Source organism: Equus asinus, chromosome 6 (genome assembly GCF_041296235.1).
Source record: "Equus asinus isolate D_3611 breed Donkey chromosome 6, EquAss-T2T_v2, whole genome shotgun sequence".
NCBI classification, from domain to species: Eukaryota; Metazoa; Chordata; class Mammalia; order Perissodactyla; family Equidae; genus Equus; species Equus asinus.
In genome coordinates this window covers 85,484,769-85,505,529 of record NC_091795.1, presented here as the reverse complement: position 1 = coordinate 85,505,529, position 20,761 = coordinate 85,484,769, and the positions used below count along the sequence as shown (strand labels likewise).

At 41.1% G+C, this 20,761-nt stretch overlaps 1 protein-coding gene across 1 annotated transcript in view; it reads right to left on the bottom strand.

Annotated features, from left to right (window-relative positions):
• Positions 1-3,350: 3,350 nt before the first annotated feature.
• The window catches only part of APOB (apolipoprotein B), a 39,204-nt gene continuing 21,793 nt past the window's right edge, over positions 3,351-20,761 (bottom strand). The window contains exons 21-29 of the mRNA XM_044772007.2: positions 18,892-19,102; positions 18,131-18,306; positions 17,822-18,009; positions 17,197-17,342; positions 15,071-15,444; positions 6,995-14,557; positions 6,481-6,592; positions 6,194-6,377; positions 3,351-5,275 (exon numbers count right to left, since the gene is read on the bottom strand). Coding sequence (XP_044627942.2) covers positions 3,647-5,275; positions 6,194-6,377; positions 6,481-6,592; positions 6,995-14,557; positions 15,071-15,444; positions 17,197-17,342; positions 17,822-18,009; positions 18,131-18,306; positions 18,892-19,102 — 10,583 coding nt within the window. The 3' untranslated portion in view covers positions 3,351-3,646. The remainder of the gene's footprint in view (positions 5,276-6,193; positions 6,378-6,480; positions 6,593-6,994; positions 14,558-15,070; positions 15,445-17,196; positions 17,343-17,821; positions 18,010-18,130; positions 18,307-18,891; positions 19,103-20,761) is intronic.

The following is a 20,761-nucleotide window of genomic DNA, read 5'->3' as shown; positions in this document are numbered from 1 at the left end:
AAAAGGGCAATTGGGCTCCTCAACTGATCAGCCTTCACATGAAAAGCAAAGAAAATGTAGGTAGCTCCAAAAGCACACCCAGTGGCCCCATTTATTACAGGTTTATTCTGGGGACAGTGCTGCTAGTCTAGGCGGGACTTGGGAGTCAAACCATAGCACACAGCTTGTTCATGCTTTCTGAGTTCCAGAGACCTGGGCTGGGCTCCATTATTTCATTTCTTTTTTGGTTTTAAACTTTGGATATTTGTTTTACAAGAGAAATAGCTGTGTTTATAGCAGGACTTTCCACACCATCTCATAGTATGTTCTCAGGAAATATACATGTGGGCTCACTCTCAGGACAATAGGCCAATTAATTGTACAAGAGGAAAAACTCTTTGTTTTCTTCTTAAGTTCCTAAAGTTACTTATAAGAACATAAAATCAGTACAATAATTGGTTAAAATTCTCCTTTGTCCCTATTCCTTTGGATATTATTTCTCTAGCCCACATGTACAATTTAACAGCCTGCTAGATATTTCCGCTTGGACACACCACTGCAACTTGAAACCCACCATGTGATCGCATAGTCCCTTTCCAGCTGTGATAGCCTATGAGTCCATGCCTTACACTAATAATGCCCCCCAACACTTTCCTCCTATTGCTATTGATGCCCCATAGCTCTTCAAGCTATGCAGGTTCAAAATTTCATACCTCTGAAGTCTGCTTTACTCATTCTTCTCCCTTGCTCTTCATATCTCTCCCTCTAATTCTTGGTCCAGTGACTTATCAAGGAAGCTCCATTTCTAGTAGCTTTTGCATCCATCCCTTCTGTTCTAAATAATCAGCCCTCTGGTTCTGTAGATTGTGCCTTCATTATGCTTCTTGTATCCAATCCCTCTTCACCATTCCCAGAATCTATGTCTTGGATGAGGTGCTCAGCATCTTTTACTTGGACCCTGGCACAGCCTCATCTCCAGATTCACCCCATTACAATTCATCCTGCATGAGTTGCCAGATCAGTTTTCCTAAATCACAGCTCATAACACCCTCCTGCTCAAAAACTTTCCTTGGATGCCTTTCTCCATCTTTCACTCTAAAGCCATTTTCAACACTGCCAAACCTGCCTTTCTAATCCTGTCTCCCCTTGATTTTTCCTGTGCTCTGACCACTAGATGATTCCGTGTTTTCCAAACACATCCACCTATCTTTCTTTGCTCAGGCTTCTCTTCTTTTGAAATGCTCTTTCTCCCTTATTGCTTGTCAAAGTCTATGTGTCTTCAAGATCCATTTCAACCTTCTTTGTGATGAATTCTTGATTCTCATCCTGTCCTGTTACAAACCCTCATAGTACTTTGTTTATATCCATCATGAGACAACACTATCCACTTCTGATAGATAGATGGACAGACAGACATCCAGGAACTGCATCTTGCTGACCTTTGTCTCATCTATAGAGCCTTTTTGCTTAGCACACAGAAGCATTTAATGAGTGTTCATGGAACTGGATAGGTATCCTTGCCTCCATTCTCTCTCCTTGCCATAAATTCATGTAAATAATTATCTAATAATGGCACTTTGTTTCTATACAACATTAAATGTCATAAAACTCTTTCACATCTATTATTTTGACTGATTTTCATGAACAGCCCTTTAAGGCAGGAAGGGTAAATATTATCTGCATTTTATAGACAAGAAGACTGAAGCTCACAGAGGGGAAATAAGTTGCCCAAAGCTGCAAGCAAGTAAGAAATGTAGCCATTAATTGAACCCAGACAAATATCCTGATATCAGGAGTAGATCAAAGAAGAGAGCAAGCAAGGTCCTAGTCCTCCCAAGGATCTTTTCTTCTTCTAAACTTTATTGAGCATGATGAAGATATTCTGAGCCAGCCAGGGGCACCTCACATGAGGGATACCAGTCAGGGAGCTGGGCAGGTGGCACTGTGTGATTACATAATTATTTTGAATTTATGTCTATTTTTTCCTCCTTTCAGTCTCAGATACAGATATCATCACATGAGCACATGGAACCTTGGACTCTTCCTTCCCCTCCAAATTAACCCGTAATCTCAGGCCTCCTTCCAACTTGAACACTCAGTAGATTCTTGCTGCTTATAGCTCATCAGGGAAACTCTTGTAGAGCTAAGCCTAGAACCATTCATGTGGTGCCCTGTGACCTGGCCTAATATTCTCCCTTCTTTCACCCTTGGAACTGACCCCTCATTTACCCATTCATTCATTTATTCACTCACCTATCCCTCCATCCATCCATCCATCCGTCTACCTATTGATTTACTATCCAACAGAATTTCCTTGTGTACCAGATCCACACACTACATGTATTCCACCTTCCTAGGATTCTTCCTGCCTCCTTGGTTCCGGACAGAAGAATATTGCTAAGGTACCAATGGGCTACAGTGTTTCCTTTTCGAGGTAATGCTTGTGCATTTTAACGGTGGGTTTCACCAAGAGAATGTGAAGGCTTTATGAAAGAATGGTGGAGGTTGAACGTGTTTTTGGATAAAATGGGTCTTTTCCAAACAGACCTCACACAGAACTTGGGAGGGAGGTAATTTCCAATTCCCAAAGGTCACACCCTTCCTTTGTTCATCAATGCCATTGAAAGGAAAGTTATACCTAACTTTCCCAATGATATTAGTGACAATTGTGATACACAGGTTCTTTGCAGCCTTCCCTTCTAGAGCTCAGCTTGGATGCTCTGACTAGATGTTCCCAATGTTTAAAATCAGAGTTTGAGGTGAGTGGATGTGGCAGAGGAAATCCTTGGGTTTTGATTACACTTGAGATTGTCAGGTATTAAATTGGGAAAAATAAGGGAATTCAGTCCCATAAATGTTAGGAATCCATGTCCCCAGCCTCCTCTCTGACCCTTACTCCCTTGCCTTGAACGGATACTGGCTGAGCTACAGGGAGACTTCTGGAGTCCATACTGCCATGAAGCCCTTGGGGCTAGGACTTGCTAGCCATCCCTTCTCCACTCCTGGCAGGCTGGGTGAAATAAAGCACCTTTTGGTTTATCTCAGAGCCCAACAGAGAGACTTACCCAGAAAATGTAGACTGGTTAGCGAGGAAGATTGTATGGTACATGAAGACAACTGAGATGCTCAGGATCAAATTATGTGAAAGGCTTTGCCAATGGTTTTTCCTTCCCACTTGGCAAATACAACCCCTGAGATTAGTTACCTTTTTTTTAGGTGGCAAAATATTTCCCTCCTCAATTTCTCCCTTTCCCCTTTTACTTTATCACTCAAAATACAGTGTGTGTTCTTCTAGAGGTTTTGAAATGTCAGACATTGGAACCACCCCCAATTTGTTATCTTTCAATACAAATGAACCACATTGAATGGTATGATATACAATAAAGAATTCATTTATTTGTCCTCCCTCCCCCTAAGTTTGGCAAAATAACTCAGACCCTGATTTTCCCTAACTTGCAAAAAAATGTTTCCCAGCGTTCAAAGACCTTCAGAGATCTGATACTAGCTTCAGTGCAGGTCCAATTCATATGTGCTCCTGCTTGTAGTCAGCTGCCTGCCACAGGGCTGGCTTAGTGTATGGTTATATCAATATATGTAGTTTGAATTTTTTCCCTACTATGTGAAAGCTTAACTGGAGCATAAGAATAAGTGAGATGCTTTAAAAAAATTAGGTGATAGTAAATTCTCCTGGAGCATTCTTTATGTAGGATTTCATGTCATTGACTGTGGCCAATTGTAGCTCTTTCAGTAACTCAGCGATATATTTCACAAACACGTGGTATATTTGAATGGACAGGTCAATCAATCTTTGGGACTCAGCAATGAATTTTTCATAGTAATCAGAGAGTTGATCTGGAAAATCCTGTAGTTTATATATGAACTGCTGGTGGTAATCAGAAATGATTTCCTTCATTGCAGCAGCCCAGCTTTTAATTATTTCCTGAGCAATGGTAGAAAGCTCTGCAATCTTCTCTTTCCCTTTTCCATCTGCATCAGCAAGGATGCTAAGATATTCCTGGATGTCTTTCTGCACAAATTGCTCAACTTGACTTGAAAGTTGGGAAGCAAAGTCAGCAGCACTAACAGTATATTTGAAATGGAAGTCTTTAAGGATATCTACTAGGTTCTTGATCAGGTTGATTACCTTTTCTTCAAGCTCATAATATTTCACTGTCCAGTCGACGATACTTGGATCAAAATGTTCCTCGTGAACAGCCTTTACATACTGAAGGAGTTGCTGTAACTCTTGAGAAGCTTCCTGAAGGTTGTTTTGAACAAGTTCATTAAACTTACCAAAGTTAAGGTATAGGTTTTCTTTCAGGTATCCAAAAACATATGTAATATACTCGTTGAAGATTGTCTTGATCTCATGTTGGATATCATTAATAAGATAAGTAAATTTCTTCTCCTTTAAGTATTCAATTTCTCCTTCTATCTCTTGACAAACACTTTGTAAAGATCTCTGAAGATCACTTAGCATCTCTGTAATCTTGATAGACTGCAGATAATTAAATGCCTTTGGGACCCATTGTGATACAGATTTCAACAGTTTCCCATACTCCAAGATTACATCTATTAGTTTATGGCTTCTTGAATCAAAAGGAAATTTAATCTTTAGGTCCTTAATTAATTCAGATTTCTCCATCAGGTCTTGGAAATAGGAAAACAGCATTTCTAACCCATTATGAATTTTTGAATGTACCTGGGACAGTACGTTCCCTACCTCCCTCATGAACATAGTACAGAGTTCATCTGTAGTGTATGTCCCGGCTCTTCCTGGGAGCTGGAATCTAGTGAAATTCAGGTAATCAATGAATGAGTCACTCAGATGCTTGAATATCACACAGTATTCCTGAGTAACTCTTATTAATCTATCAAAGGTCTTATTCCGGAGTCTCTGGAAATCGGCTTGGCCTTCCTGAGCCAACAGTTCCTGGTATAGATTCTGGGCCTTGTCCTTCCACTGCTCATAGGTTCTAGTGGTGCCCATGGCCATCCTCTGGAGGTCCACGTCCACTTCATCAATCTGCCTCATGGCCCCTTGATAGGCCTGATCAGCACTGTTCTGCAGACTTCTTCTCAGTTTTAGAGAAGCATCTCTCAGATTGAGTCCTGTGTTCTCCTGGTGGTACTTGTTGACATGGTCATAAAGGGCCCCCACAGCCTTGGGTGCATTGTCTTTCAAAGAGGTTAGCAATTTGGACACTGCCTCTTCTTCCCAGTTAACTTTGATCTCATAAAATTTCTGATACTTCAACTCAGTTTTGAATATGTTGAGCTTTCTATCTGGAGAGGACTAAAACCAGCACAAAAAGCATCAAAAGAACATGTTTTCAATTATCTTGATTATATAATATGCCACATTAAAATTGCATTAAAAGTTAAAAGTAAAGATCAGAGGATCTTTTGTATTCTGAAGGGGATTTATCTTTCAATGTCAGTTCATGTGTTTGTCTTATGACTAAACGAGTCCACTGTTGTTAATTCCTCTTCATCATATGTCCCAGAAAGGATAAATAATATGCATGGCATTTACGCAGTAACACTTAACATTAGTCTTCCTAGGACTGATGATTGAAAGAGGAGGAGAAGGAGGAGAAAGGAGAGAAAGAGACAAGAGAAGACTAATTCAGGGAAAGGAGAGGTAGCAAAAAAGGAAAAAATCTAGAGCAATCTAGCAGAGACCTAGAATACCAAAATCAGGAACCATCATTCTCCAAACCTATGACAAAGCTTAGTAATAGAATCTGATTACTTCTCCTCTACTAAATCTAATGGCATCTTTAATTTGGCCCCTAGCAGAGCTTGTAAAGTACAAGAGGAATTTGCCATATCACGTCTAACAATTCCATTGTGAAGAAGAATTTTGAAGCCTCAAATACTCCAGAAGCCACTATCTGAACAAGGTACTCAGCATATGGCAGAGTTTGCCCACAATTTAGATGATGAGGCATAACCCTCCTCTTTCCAGATTTGCCCCAAAGTAGTAAAATAATAGTAGTAACATGACATCATATGTGCATCTAATAATTAAAATCTATACAAGATTTGTTATAATACTTTCTTGAGAAGAGTTCCTCAAAGAAAAAGTTCAACTTGCTGATGGCTTTTGTTTCACCTAGTTGGGGAAGTCCTGAGAGAATACTGAATGAAATTTATCTGCCCCAATTCTCTACTTGCTCTTGGGGTGTGTAGCTCCTTAGATGGGATTCACCTGAGGGCGGTAGAAGAAGTTCCACTTGAAGATGCCATTATCCTTTCCCAAGTGCACAGCCACAGTGCCTATGGCTGGGGAGGCTGCCGAGGAGGAGAGGCTATTCTCACTTGATTGGTAGCGCAGACGGACATCAGTGAGTGTTGGGCTGGTGATGTTAAGCTGAATCTCATCTTTCCAGTCCCTGAAAGCAGAAAGCAGGTGAGCCATCATGAAAGCGGTACAGAGATGGCAAAAATCACACCGATTTGAAAAGGGATGACGAAGTTTCAATGAAAGTTCCATACCAAAGTCCTTGATGTTTGCTGTCTTTATATTCTGCACTGAAGTCCCGGTGTGCAAATGTTCCATTGGTCTCATAGACTAACCTGCCATCTTCAATTTTGTGTGTCCTCACAACTGTATAGGAGAGATTTTATATTTCATTAGATTAATAACTGTAGGACATAGACAGTTTCATTGTGAAAACCAGGATTTCTATCTTAACTAAATGCCTCACTTATATCTTTGAAACATGCAGTCTACATTTTTCAAAATAAATAGTTAGAAGGAGACATTATTAGCCCTAAAATCATTACAGAAAAGTCTATTTTCTTTGAACGTATTCCTCTTAAATGTCAGTAGGTTTTTCTACAAGACAGTTTTTACATGTGGGGTATCTACATATCTCCTTCCCTCTTCTTTTAAATTTTGCTATAGAGAGTAATTGTGCCTTCAGTCATATCTAAACACATAATGTTTATTCACAACTCTCACTGAAAACATAAAGCATCTAGGAGAAGAGTCAGGGCCTTTCCTTACCATCTAGGTCATATTCCAGAAACTGTATGGTTGAGCTGCACGTGGAACTCAGGAATGTTTCAATGCGATCTTTTTTGTTTTCCAAACCAGTGCTCCAAGTGGCATTATACAGGGGTGAGGCCACCCCGAAACGTGCAGTCAGTGCTCCAAAGGAAGGAATGGAAATTTCAGCAGGTACAGAGAATGTAATGGAAGGAATCTCAATAGTCTGCTCACGCACAGTGATGGTTGGCAGCTCGAAGTCTGCAATCTTGCTGGCCACCTCATTTAGATCCAAAACAGTATTGCCAATTGAAATATTTTTTGGAAGAGTGTACTGGGACACAGTTAACTGAGATTTAGGCACAGTTATCTCAAAAAAGGGATCTGAGGAGTCTTTTGGTCCAGAATATTTTGTTAACACATCAACTTCGGGGAATTTCACTTTGGGTAGTGTTGGTATGTTGAGTACAAACGGCGAAGTACTTAGCTTCTTGTAGATTATTATTTCACTTAAGTCTAGTGTGTAGGATGGAACCTCGTGACCAGTAAATGGGACTTGGAACGCAGGTGTGACGAGAACTGAATTCAGATTATTTAGTTTCAGTCCAGGAATAATAAATTTATCAGCCAATTCTTGCACAGGGATAGAGAAAGAATACTTATTGGTGTTTTTGGTGTACACAAGGGCAGTTGAGGCACGAAGATACTGTTTCCTATCAATGCTGGTGGTTACATCCAACTTAAGGAGGTCCCATAAGCTCTTGTCATAAACTGGTAGGACAATATCTTTGAAGAACCGTAGGTATCCTTCTAGGGAACCTGCAACGTCAAGGCGTGCCTCTTTTTGGCCATTGGAAAGCTGTACATTGTTCTGGAGAGACCCAGAATGAACCTGGACCTCACTTTTCCAGCTGACCTTCTGGTGCTCAGTGTTAGCATTCAAGGAAACTTCCTGTAAAAGATAAGTGATTTCAAGGAGGGAACTGGGCTGACTCGCGTTGACCTGAATAAGGGCTGACATTTTCCATGGGGAGAGGTCCAGTGTGGTTTTGCTTGTATGCTCTCCAGATGTTAAAAAGAGGCCCTCTAGCTGTAAGTGATTTTTTATATTGTGTTCCCAGATGGCATATATGCGTTGGCTAGCTGTTTCTCCAGAAAAACTTCCTTTTACTTCAAGGTTCCAGATATCATCAACTTTGGAAGCCCCTTGCAGCTTCACTGAAGACCGAGTACCCTCGGAATTCAAGTAAGTGTTGGCCTCACTGGCAATAGTTCCTGAATATTCCCGTGAAAGGACCAAACCCTTGATATTTCCTTTGGTAGATGACTCAACGGAAAAGTAAGAGGTGAGGCTTTCTAATTTAAGCTTGTGGTCAACTGCCCCTATAGCAGTGGAGTACAGTGTGGGGGAATTTAAATCATACTTTAATTCAATGGATGAAGAGACAGTAGGTTTCGACTTGGTATTTCCACTAAGTTCTTGCTTGAAATTCATTCTCAAAATTGGAATTTGGACTTTTGCAATTGTTGTCACTGATGCTTCCATGGTTTTCTTGATTAAGCTAATGGCACTCTCATGTTTGCCTTCCACAAATTTGTTACTCAGAGACAAAGCTGTGGCCAACTTCAACCCTCTTTTCTTTGTCAAACTTGAGGTGCCCTCAAATTTGTACTGCAGTGCATCAATGACAGAAGAAGAAGAAGTAAGGAAATGAGCAACAATATCTGATTGGTTATAAAGTCCAAAATTGGTATTTAGTGTGATAACACTTGATTTAAAGGCAAAATCATAGGTGATATTGCCCATGGCTGGAATTAAAATATTGTGTGGGATACTCAATACCTTGAAAACTGGAAGAGAAAGCTCGAGAAGATTCCTAGGGACATGAAGGGCTGGCAGTTCTAGCAATGGCAGGACTAACTTATATGAGGGTACATAGAAGCCAGAACCCGGGATGGTGAAGTTGGGGGTGCTGATCTCTTTTGGGATCACATAGCTGAATGTCGACATCTCCACTGTAAATGGAGATGCTTCAATGTTGATGACTGGAATAGTGTATCCGGGAATTTGAAAGGTCCTGGGCTGCTTGTTGAGGGAATTTTCAACTTTGTCCTTATCAAACTTAATATTTGCTTCATTATAGGATCTGGTAAAAAAATCTAATGACTCATCTCGGGCTTTCTCAAAATGCCTGTTGAAGGAATTGATGAACACATAAAACACATCCAAAGGATTTTGGATGGAATATTTGTCTTTGTTTTTCTTATACTGAGCCTTTACACCTAAATCAAATGATTGCTTTGTTGTTTTCAAGAAATTTTTCAAGCCTGTTTTTTCCCATAAGGAGAAATCTTTCACCTGAGGAGTTGTGAGTGTTGTGTAAGGTACAGTCATCTCAGGAATTGTTAAAGGACTGTTTAAGAAATCTAGGTTGGCTTCTCCATTTATTCCTATGTGTGCCTCAATGCTGTTCTCATTGTTTCCAGCAGAGAAATTTTGATGGTACTTATACTGATTGAACCTGGCACTGGTTTGCCAACTTGCTTGCTGGGCATGTGGACTCAGGAACAGTGCATAATTATTAAGGAAGTCTATCTTCCCCACCAATATTAATGGAAAACTAACTTTCAAATTCCCTTCATTGTTTGTGGTTGCAGTAATCTCAAATGGCTGTGCTGAAAAGAAAAGCGAATTTTTCAAAGTTCCAATAACTTTTCCATTTAAATGAGCATCATGGTGGCCACTTAGCTCTGCCTTCCCTTCTCCAAGCAGGGCTGTGCCTTTAGCAGATAGAACACTGCGGCCCACATGCTGGGATTCGACTTGTGACTGGATTTCAAATTTAGAAAAGTTGAAGAAGCCAGAGTTATAAACCAAGTTTTGGGTTACTCTTAGGTGTTTGCTATTGATTTTATTAGATAATCCAAAGGAAGTGTTTGGTCCTTCCACAGTGAAGCTGATTTGTGATTCATGTGTTCCCTCATCTGAAGATTTGGGGCAGGCCCATTTCCATGACCCTGTTCCAGAAGAAGTCCATGCTATGTGTCCAGCTTCCAACAGCGTCTTGATTTCATTGTGCAGATCAGCCTGACTGGAGAAGTCCAGTTCGGGGATGTTCAATTTGTGGAAGTACTTTGTGTTGCTGTCCAGGGTAAGCTGATTGTTTACTGTGACGAGCACACCACTACTAAGCTCCACTGTATTTTTTTCTGTGTGTAAATTTGCCACTGTGTTTGATTTTCCTTCAATAGCATTTCTAGAAAATAGCACTTCACTCTCATGCTCTGTTTTCAGGTACTTGCTGGAAAATCTCATGGATTCCTTGAGAACCAGTGGATTAATCTTAGGGGCTAAAAGTTGTGCGTTTGCTTGAAAATCAAAATTGAGAACTTCTAACTTGGACTCTCCTTTGGCAGTGATGGAAGCTGCAATCTCTGCCTTGTTCAATAAAGTGGTTACATTCTGAACATCAGCATTCGCATCTAACGTGAAAAGAGGAAACTGGATTTTCAAAATGCTATATAGCTTGCCAAAAGTAGGTACTTCGATTGTGTGTGAGATGTGGGGAAGCTGGAATTCTGGTATGTGAAGGTCAGAAACTTGAACATCTTTGAGGTCAAGGTTTGGGATTATGAATTCTGGAACTGTGATTTCTGGTAAATGGAAGTCCGGCAGAGTGAGTCCAGCAAGAATGGTGTCCACCCCCAGCAGATCCCTCAGGTACACTTCCGGAACTGGCCACTGTAGCTCACTGTTCAACATTTGGTCAATGGTTCTGATGATCTTTGCTTTTATTTCTCTCAAGTCAATTGTAAAGGAAGGAACATGGAAGGTGTGGAGGACAGTGAATTCCGGCGTGGAAAACCTGGATGGGATTTTTATATCCTTCAACTTTTTGAAGTTTATCTGAACTGATGGAATCCTCAAATCTGTCAGGAGGACTATGAAGTCAGGAGTCTGGAATGTAGCTTCTTGAAGAGCATGGAGACTGACTTCAAAGGCAGGCATGGTCCCGAAGGTAGTATGGATGTCGGGAACAGTGAACCCTTGTTCTACCAATGATTTCAGGTTTTCAGCCCAGGCTTGCATAGAATACTGTTCTGCAAAGTCAGTAAGGTTCTTAGCAGCAAGACTCCACCAATCAGAAATGTAAGTGACAAGTGTGCTGTAAACCTGGCCTACCAGGGACAGGTATCGCTGAATTTCCTGCTGAATGTCCATTTGATACATTCGGTCTCGTATGTCTTCTAGGATGTCTTGGAATTTGGCTTTGATGTAACCTGAAGAGGCTGAACTTAAGGCCTCCTGCAAATAATCCAGGAATATAGTTATTTTGGTGTTGTTTATGTTTTCCAGATGGTCTGAGGTCATAGCTTGGATGTGCTCTACAAATAGTTTCTTCAGTGCTTTAGCTTTCTGTGGAAGTTCCAGAGCCCGGATTTCACCATTGATTCTCTGAGTCACCTCATGGATTTTGTTATTGGTTTCATTGACAAACTTGTGGTAATCAAATGACCTTAATTTCTTTACCAACATGTCAAGGAATCTGTTCACTTCTTCAATGAATTTTTTAAAAGACAACGCATTAAGCTGCTTGACAGCATCATCAACAAACTCAGCCAATCTCTCAAAGTGATCTTTTATCTCAACTTGTTGTAGGACATTGCTTAGCTTCTGAACAGTTTCCTTCAACTTATATTGGTGGGCCAACTGTACTGAATTATCCATTAAAACCTGGATGTGTTGGTCTATTTCATACATCTTAATTAACTTATAGATCGTGGCTCCAAAAGCATCAATCTTTTCAGTTAGTTCAAAATCTTCAGTAAGAGTTATAATACAGCACTTGACATTCTCGATAATTTCCATTATTCTTTGAAAAGGAATTGTAGTTCTCAACTGATCTAAAAGCACTCTGATGTCAATAGCTTCAACTTGTTGTTTTAAGTTTTCAGCAAGGAGCTGGATGTCTATATTCTGAATTTGTGTCTTCAGCTGTTCCAATTTTTCTTGTATCTGGATTCTGATTTGATACTTAGTATCTACATTTTGAATCCAAGAGGCAGTACTACTTCCAATTTTGTTAAAATCAATCTTTTCAATAAACAAATATAGATTATGGATTGTTTTTGCTAAATTAACACGGATATGATAATGTTCATCAAGAATCTTCAATTTTTCAATGATTTGATCAATAATCCCAGCAATAGCTGTTTTAAAATCATGTAAATCATAATTATCTTTAATATACTGATCAAATTGTATCACATACGTTTGTAGTTGAGATAGTTTTTCATTAAGGTTGATTTTGGCCTTGTCCAATGCAATTTGTATATCATTTTCTGTAATTTTATAATATTTTGTGAAGGCAGTTAGCTTCTCCTTGGCACTTGAAACTTGTCTCTCCCAACTGAATGCATTCAGATAATCATTAACTTGCTGTGGGAGTCTGTCCAAAGCTGCTCTGTATTTCCTCAGGAATTGATCAATATTGATGCGTTTCAATTCTTTCTGTATAGTTTCCAGTACAGTTACAATTACTATTCGATTCTTGTCAAAATATTCTAGCAGGATTTTAGAGAATGGAAGATTAATTGTGTGAACATCTTGGTTCTTATCATATTTTATAGAAGCAACAATAGTGAATTCTTGAGGTTGGTCAACATCATCCCTCATCTCTAAAGCATCAATTAAATTGATGGGCTCGCTGAGTGAAAATGGTACTGTAATAGGTGAGTCCAGCATGGTGAGGTCAGCCAGGGCTTGGCCACTAAGCTCCACACCGACTTTGTCTTTAGTGTTGTAAGCATTGAAGTCCTGGCTGTATTCATTTTTATTCAACTTGGTCTTGAGTTTCCAGGTGCCTGTCTGCTCAGCCGGAGTGAGCAGGGCACTGACTTTGTGATCAAGAGCAGTACTGATGCTCCTCTCGGACACAAGATTGTGATTCATGGATCCTTTGTAATCATGAGAGAAAGTAAAGGCCAGAGGTTCTGCTTTCAACAGGAATTTGCTATACAACTGCCCAGCATGTTCTCCCCAGAGAACCAGTTTCCCATTGCCATTCGTATGTGAATCGATGGTCACTGTAAACGGGGCCATTATAGAGTGGAAAACGTTGCTGAAATGCAGTGAGTCTGAATTGTAGTTTGTCCTGATGTCAATGGCTGAAGCTAGCCCAGCGATGTCTGTGCTGAGCCGATGGCTAAACTCTGTATCCTGCACCTTAGCCACAGTGTCTGCTTTATAACTTGCTGACAAGTCAGCGTAAGAAATGGTGTAGATGTGTTTCATTTCATTATTTTGGTAGGCTCCTTTTATGTTCCCACCCACATTCAGCTTCAGGGGTTCTAGCCGTAATTTCCCATTGTTGGTCAGATCCAGAGCACTGAATTTCAAGTTATTGTTTAAAGTCGTTACAAGAGAATAGGGCTGTAGCTGTAAATTAAAATTTTGCTTATAAAACTTGTCAGAGTCATAGATGTTGTCGAGTTTTGAAGAGAAGTCCAGTGATAACCCTGCAATGTTCAGATGGTTTGTGTAGTCAAGTTTCATTTCAGCATATGAACCCATCATGTCATTTGAAAGCTTAAGTCCCTCCTGGTTGATTTTGAAGTTGAAAATATTTTTGCTGTCGACTCCCAGAATCATGGCCTGATAAGCACTTCCCAATGATATCTCTGAAAGGGCAGCTTTTCCGTCTAGACTGAATTTTGCACTGTGTTGCCTAAAGCGACCATTCGTTGTTAATTTCATAGATGCCCCAGAGAGGCCAAGTGCCGCATTCAGCTCATTCTCCAGCACCAGGGGACTATACTTCAAGTTGGTCGTTGCACTGGTAGACATTCCATCTTGGGCAATCCTTAGTGTTGCCTTGTGAGCACCACTATTAATTTTGTCAGTGCCCAAGACGTCAGCATTTAATTCAAGACCATGGGAGTTTAGTGATCCAGAAAGCAGGGCAAAGAACCTCAGTGACTTGTAATCAGCCTGATACTCCGAACGTAGCAGTGCATTTTGCTTAGAGAAGGTCAGATCCATCTTGTTAGAAGTGGCAAAGTTCTCATATTTCCCATTGGTGTCAGATTTCAGAGTCAGCTCGTAGTTCTCATATCTCAGGGAAGCAGTATTTTTAACGATGCCTTGCAGATCTGAGGTGGAGGTGAGGGAGAATGTTCCATCTTCATATCTTCCTGTTACCTGGTTGGTGCCCTGTACGTAGGAGGAGTTAAACCTCAGGTTGGACTCTCCGTTTAGCTGCCCAGTGTTAGGATCCCTCTGATAAGACAGGCCATACGCGCCTTTAGCATAGAACGAAGAGACTCTGAATTGCCCATCAATCTTGACTTCCTTGACATAGAAATGCTGTTTCTTTTTTGAGTCCAAATGTACTGAAGCAGATATCTGTGGTCCCCAGGCACTAGATGCATCGAACGTTAGCAAACCTTTTGAGGCTGGATTGTTTCTCATTTTTTCTACATAGCTAAATTTGATATTTGAATCCAGAAATTTGTGGTGTAAAGACCCATCACATGATAATGTGAGCGTGTTCCTGCGGTCATACGTTGTTTCTCCAGATCCTAACATAAAAATCAAAACACACTGGTTAAATTAAGTAATAAACTTCCAGAAAAATTTCTATGTTGAAAGTCTTTCAATAATAAAGTCCCATTGATCTGGGTCAGTTGTGTAACAGGCTCCTCCATCTATAAGGTGAACATAAACTCTGATAGCAAAAGGCATTCCTCCAGAAAGCCTTCCCTGACATCCACAGACCCTGTTGGGCTTCCTTACCAAGTGCTTTCACTGTACCTTATACTTATATACTCTACCCTATCATAGCATCTCTCACACTGAATTGTAATTTCCAGTTTGTCTGTTTTCCATTACTGCCTAGCAGAATACTTGATACATATATATGTTTAGTAAGTATTTCTATTGGTTGGAAGAAAGAGTGAATGAATGGATAGGCTTTCTAGTAGCAAGGAAAATATCTGTAAGAAAGCCCAAGTCTTTTCCTTCCTAGAAGAGGCTATCCCATCGGAGCCTGCAATGAGTCAGCCCTGCACACCCTCTACCCAAGCATGGCTCACCTTGCACTCTGTAGGAGAACAGGTCGACCACAGAGTCAGCCTTCATGTGGTACTGAGCCTGAAGGCTCAAGTGGTCTGTGCTGGTGTTGCCGCCAGTGTAGGAGGCGGACCAGTTGTACAAGTTGCTGTAGATATTCGTGGAGAGGTCCAGAACACCCAAGAGAGGCACCTGAAGTTGATAAGCCTTGGGAATGGTAAAGGGAGGGACCTGGGACTCTTGAGCTGGCAGGTATAATCCCCCAGACTTGAAGACGAGGTCTATTTTCCGAATCATATCTAATATCTTTAGGTCTTTGGAGGATTTGCCACCAAAAGGCAAAGGAATCTCAACTTTCACACTGTTCTTGTTGAAGGTGTACTTGACCCGGCCATCGCTGAAATGAACAACAAAGACAATACACCCACAGTCAGTATCAAGAACTCAAGGTTCTCTGCCATCTGACTCTCCAAGAAATGGTGCATCCACCCCATTCCCAAACCCATACTGTACTTTTCTGCATACTAGTCCTTATGCCTAGAGTCCCTTTGCTTGAACCGCTACCTATCAAACATTCAAGTCCATTCAAAACTCTTCCAAGAGCTGCTTCCTTATCACTACCATCCCATCTAAGTCACAGTTAATTTCTCTAGTTCTTATAGTGACATGGTCCATTAACACCTATCTCCAAGAGCATGTTGTGATTCTGCTGATATAATTAGTACTTATTTGTTCATTTGTCAGTGTCTACACAGTCACTTCCTGGGAGGAAGGATTACACTTAATCTGGTTTTTATCTTTTTGCTGCACTTAGTCTAGTATCTTGCACATAGGACACATTTGGTACTTACTTGCTAAACTGAATTGAGGCAACTTGATATGTGGAAAGAACACAGGTGTGGGAGTCAGTAATCTTGGGTCATAGTTTTAGCTTCCACTGACTGTGATACTATGTCAGTGGATTTGACTCTGAGTCTCAGTGATATTATCTGTGTAGTGAGGATAATAATGGCCTTTCTGCAGACTTCACGAAGCTGTCCTTGGATATCAAATGAGAAAAAATACCTAAAAGCACTTTGTAATCTTCTCAATACTATGCACTTATGATGGACTATTACGATAACTTATAAGTACAAAGTAGGATGGCAGAGTTTAAATGTTGTAAGCAAACAAACTGCATTGCATCATTCCAACAGGGACTGGATGCTGCCTGTCCAGGATCCTGACAGTCAGTGGGAGGATGCTTGATAAGGCCTATCCAATTCTAAGGTCCCATGGTCCTGTCTTTGCAGCACAGCACAGAGAAGCGTAAGTAGTGAAGGAAGGGGATCCTGGGTCCTCTGAAGCTGACACTTTTTTCTCTGATCTTCAGTAGGCTTTGTCCTCATGAGTGCTTCGGTGGACTCCAGCCCCTTCACATGTATTCACTCTATCAAACTTTGTTCCTCAGCCATACACTATGGAAAGGCCCATGTGACACAGGCCCCTTATTTTCTTAACCCTGAAGATAATACAGAGAACAGTCAATCGGGAAAGACTATAATCTTTTCAGCTCATGCTCTGATTTTTTTACTTTCATGAAATAAAGCAAAGCATTACATGTATTTCTGGAAATATAGCAGAGGACCCAGCAGTTTGGAGTCTGACTTCCCGATGAGGAGGACACTGCATTGCTAAAGTGAAATATTCTCTCAGAATGCCGCCTTTATTCAACGCCCAATGGCTGTTCTGACCCTTTAGGGCTCAAGAGCAAGCCTGGAGTCAGCAATTTTGCTAGCCACTCCCGAACTCTTCAGAGTCAAACAATTATATCCTGATCCCAAACAAAGGGAGAGTTCACTTACGATGGAGGAACGTTGAAAGGCTTTCAAATTCAGGTTGTAGTGAATGAAACATCAGAGGCTGAAAGTACCTGAATCCCCCGATGACTGTCTTAGGTATTTTCTGACTGGGTTGGTGTCTGCATTCTGACCTCATAATTTATAACGCTAAAATGCCACAGTGTTTATGTTACAGTTAATAATCTGTTTAAAACGTTTAAATTATTTCTCTTAAAAATGTAAATTAAAAAAAAGTCTAAATCATGCGAAATAAAATCTTCCATTCACTTTTGCATAGTTCAAGACATTTTTCTGGTTTCTTTCTTTACCTTTTCAAGAAGAGGTTTTCCGGGATGTGGAAGTCTGGCAATCTCATTTTCTGGAGGTACGATTCTTTTAGGCCACTGAGGCGATCTTGCAAATTCTGGGCATAAGGTAGACTGCTGGATGCCTCCTGAAGCCATGTGTTTGTTGCCTACAAAACAATAGACGTTTTCAGAGCAATGGATGTGGATGGGCTTCAAAGTACAAGTAACATTAGGTGATAATCTATATTTGACAGATCAATCATTAAGCAGGTTGATGCACTGTACGTTAAAAAATAAATCACAGAAAATTATGAATTTTGGTTGTCAGTTATCAATCTCTTCCTGTATTTTATAAAAGAAATACATAACATAGTCAAACTCCTAGTCAGTGTCCCAAAGCTTCCTGTGATTCTTCAGGCACAGCAAACTCTTCGGCTTAGTAGAATTCCTTTGGTATTTATCACGCACGACCTGGTGTAACTGAGTAACTATGCATGCATGAATGTTCCTTTTCTCCCCAGGAATCCCCTGGGGGTAGGAAGCATGCCTTAGCCATCTTTGGATACCCTCCTTCACCTAACTCAGGGTTGAGTATGTAATTAGCACTTATAACCATGTATTTATTGACTGACTGATTTGTACTTACAACTATTAATTTGGAACCCATGTGCCGGAAAGTCACGTCTGTTTGAGGAACTCTGTGATCTAAGAGACTACTGGCATACATATGCAAGCTCTTAGGGAAATCAGAGAGATCCACGGGGAAATTGGAAGCCGCTTTTTTGGTATCCACGTTGGTGCCTGTGTTCCATTCAAATTCAATCTTCTCTTCATCTGAAAATGTGCATGGGAAATAGTTGTCAATGGTACAGGTCAGCGGAAACCAAAGGCTCTCCACACTGCACTGGAGTTCACAGTGCTCTGAGAAGCGCTCATGTGGGCAAGAGGGACGTACCATAGCGCCATGCCACCTTCTGGGAAATTGTTGAGCCGTAAGCTGTCGCAGACGAGTCCATTTGGAGGAGGAGTCCTGTAGGAGACCACTGGGTGAGGATCTCACTTCTGGCTTCTGCTTGCAAGCGGGGTATGGAAATAACACCTTTGATTTTGCCTTCTTCCCTCCTGTCACAGCTATTGAAGAGAAAATCAGTTGACAGCAATGACTTTGTCCATTCCAAGGAGATATGCAGGATTAAACAGTTAGAAGTTCCATTTGTGGTGATAAAAACAAGATGCGTGAATGGCTCAGAGAAATGACCGACCATAGGATACACTCATTAACTTCTAAAGTTAACCCTAGCACAAATTCAGGACTTCCCAGGGAAGTAATAGGGAAAGAGAAGGTTTTTGAAAACTATTTGAATCCTGCTTTACCATTTACTAGCTCTATTGCCTTGGCCAAATTATTTAACCCTTCTGAGCTACCATTTCCTTACCTATAAAACAAGGAAACTTATGACTACCTCGCAGTTTATTATGAGGATGGAGGTCATTTAAGCACCCAGTGCAGTGCCTGATGAATAGTAAGTGCCCGGTGAATGGCAGAAAGATCCAACTGGATGTATGCAGAGGGTCAAACCGTTGAGGGCTCTATCTGCCCCTCAGATCGTAGAGCAGGGACAGCCCTGGTTTGGTCAGCTTTAAAGCTGAAGAGGAAGAAGGGAAAGAGCCATAAGGGACTGCAGCTCAGGTCAGATCATCCCGAGCCTTCCTTACCTTACATGGCCGGTGAGGGTGACCTCAGTGATTTTCTTGTTCTGAATGTCCAGGGTGAGCTTGTAAGACTTTCTTTCCTGAGCGGATTCATCACTAACTCTGAGGATTGTCCCAAGGTCAACGTCAAAATTGGGAATTTGGATTTCGCTGGACAAAGTCATACTCTGCCGGTTATATCTGAACATCAAAGTGGCCTCGTTCTGCTTTACACCTGCAGGAGTGGACGAGAGAATCAAGACATGTCTTCAGAAGCTATGTTTAGGAAGGAAGGAGAGGAAAAGGCAGAGAAACCCAAGTACTTAATGTGCTTAAATGAGGACACAGTTCAGGACTTTAACTTAAATGTTTAACTCAATGGTGCTTATACATTTGTTCAATCTGCAAATATTGATTGATTGCTTATCACATGCTAGGGACTGCTGTTGGCACTGGGGAGGCCCTTCCTCTATGGAACTTACGTTTTAGTAGGGGGTGTAAAGACAATAAACAGGTAAATTGCTTATGTCAGATGGTAATAAATGTTATGAAGAAAATTAAAACTGGATAAGATGACAAAGGACAGACAGGAATAAAGAGGTGCTATTTCTTGTGTGGTGGTCAGAAAGGTTGTCTCTGATAAGGGGAGAGGTGGGCAGAGACCTGAATGAAGAGAGGGGCTGAGCCATGCTGAATTCTGGGGGGAGAGCATTCTAGGCACAGGGAACTAAAAATGCAAAGGCCCTGATGTGGGAAACACAGTGCATTGTGGGAAGAGGACAGGATGGCGGTCCTTCTGTGTCAGGCAGACACGTCATCTCTAGATGACTCTCCACCTATGATGTACTTCCTGGCTTCTCGCCACCCCCACCCTGGCGTCCTCTCTCCCTGACTCCTCTTTTCTCTGTCACAAGGTTCCCAGGTTTCTTTCAATTCACAGGCTTACCCATTTTATATCTTTCGTAAAATTGTTACACGACGCTCTTTTTCAGCATCCATTCTCCCCTCTTTCCTGTGGGTTTTGTTTTTCTAGTTTAATTTTGTGACATACTATCCCTATATAAAAAATCGACCAAAGGGAACATCTAAGTCTGCCCCAGCCGCTAAAACCTGCTCCTCCAGCAGCCTTTTCCATCTCATTAAATGGTAATTCCATTCTTCAGTTGCTCAGGTCAAAAATCTTAGAGTCGTCCTGATTCCCTTTTTTCTCTTACACTCAGCACCCACTGTATCAGCAAAACTTGTCAGCCTAATCATCAAAATATTCCAGAATCTGACCACTTCTTAGATCTCCTCTGCCACCATTCTAATCCAAAGCACTGCCATCTCTGGCCTGGATTATTGCAATAGCCCATATACCAGTTTCTCTGCTCTTGTCCCCCTAAAGGCTTCCCTCAACATAAACATAAAGAGTAAAAACTCTCCAGTGGTTTCTTATTTCACTCATAGTAAAAGGCAATGTCCTTACCATGGCCTATAAGATCAACCTTCCCCCACCTCCCCTTATCTCTCTGACCTCATCTTCTACCTTTTTCCTCCCTGGTCTCTCCACTTTAGTCATACTGGCTTCCTTCCTTTCCCTCAAATATGGCAGCCATGTGCTTGCCTCAGGACCTTTGCACCTGCTGGCCCCTCAGCCTATAACACTCTTTCCATATGGCCTATCTTCTTACCTCCTTCAGGTCTCTTTTTGATGTTCCCTTTACTAGTGAGACTTTCCCTTATCATTCAAACGGTACTACCTTCCTCTATCCTACCTCTTCCCCACTACTCCCAACATTTTTTAGACCCCTCTATGCTCCATTTTTTTCCCCAGCACCAATCTGACATTCTGAATATTTGCTTGTTTGGTTGTTTACTGTAAACTCCGTGAGGGCAGAAACTTTATCTCCAC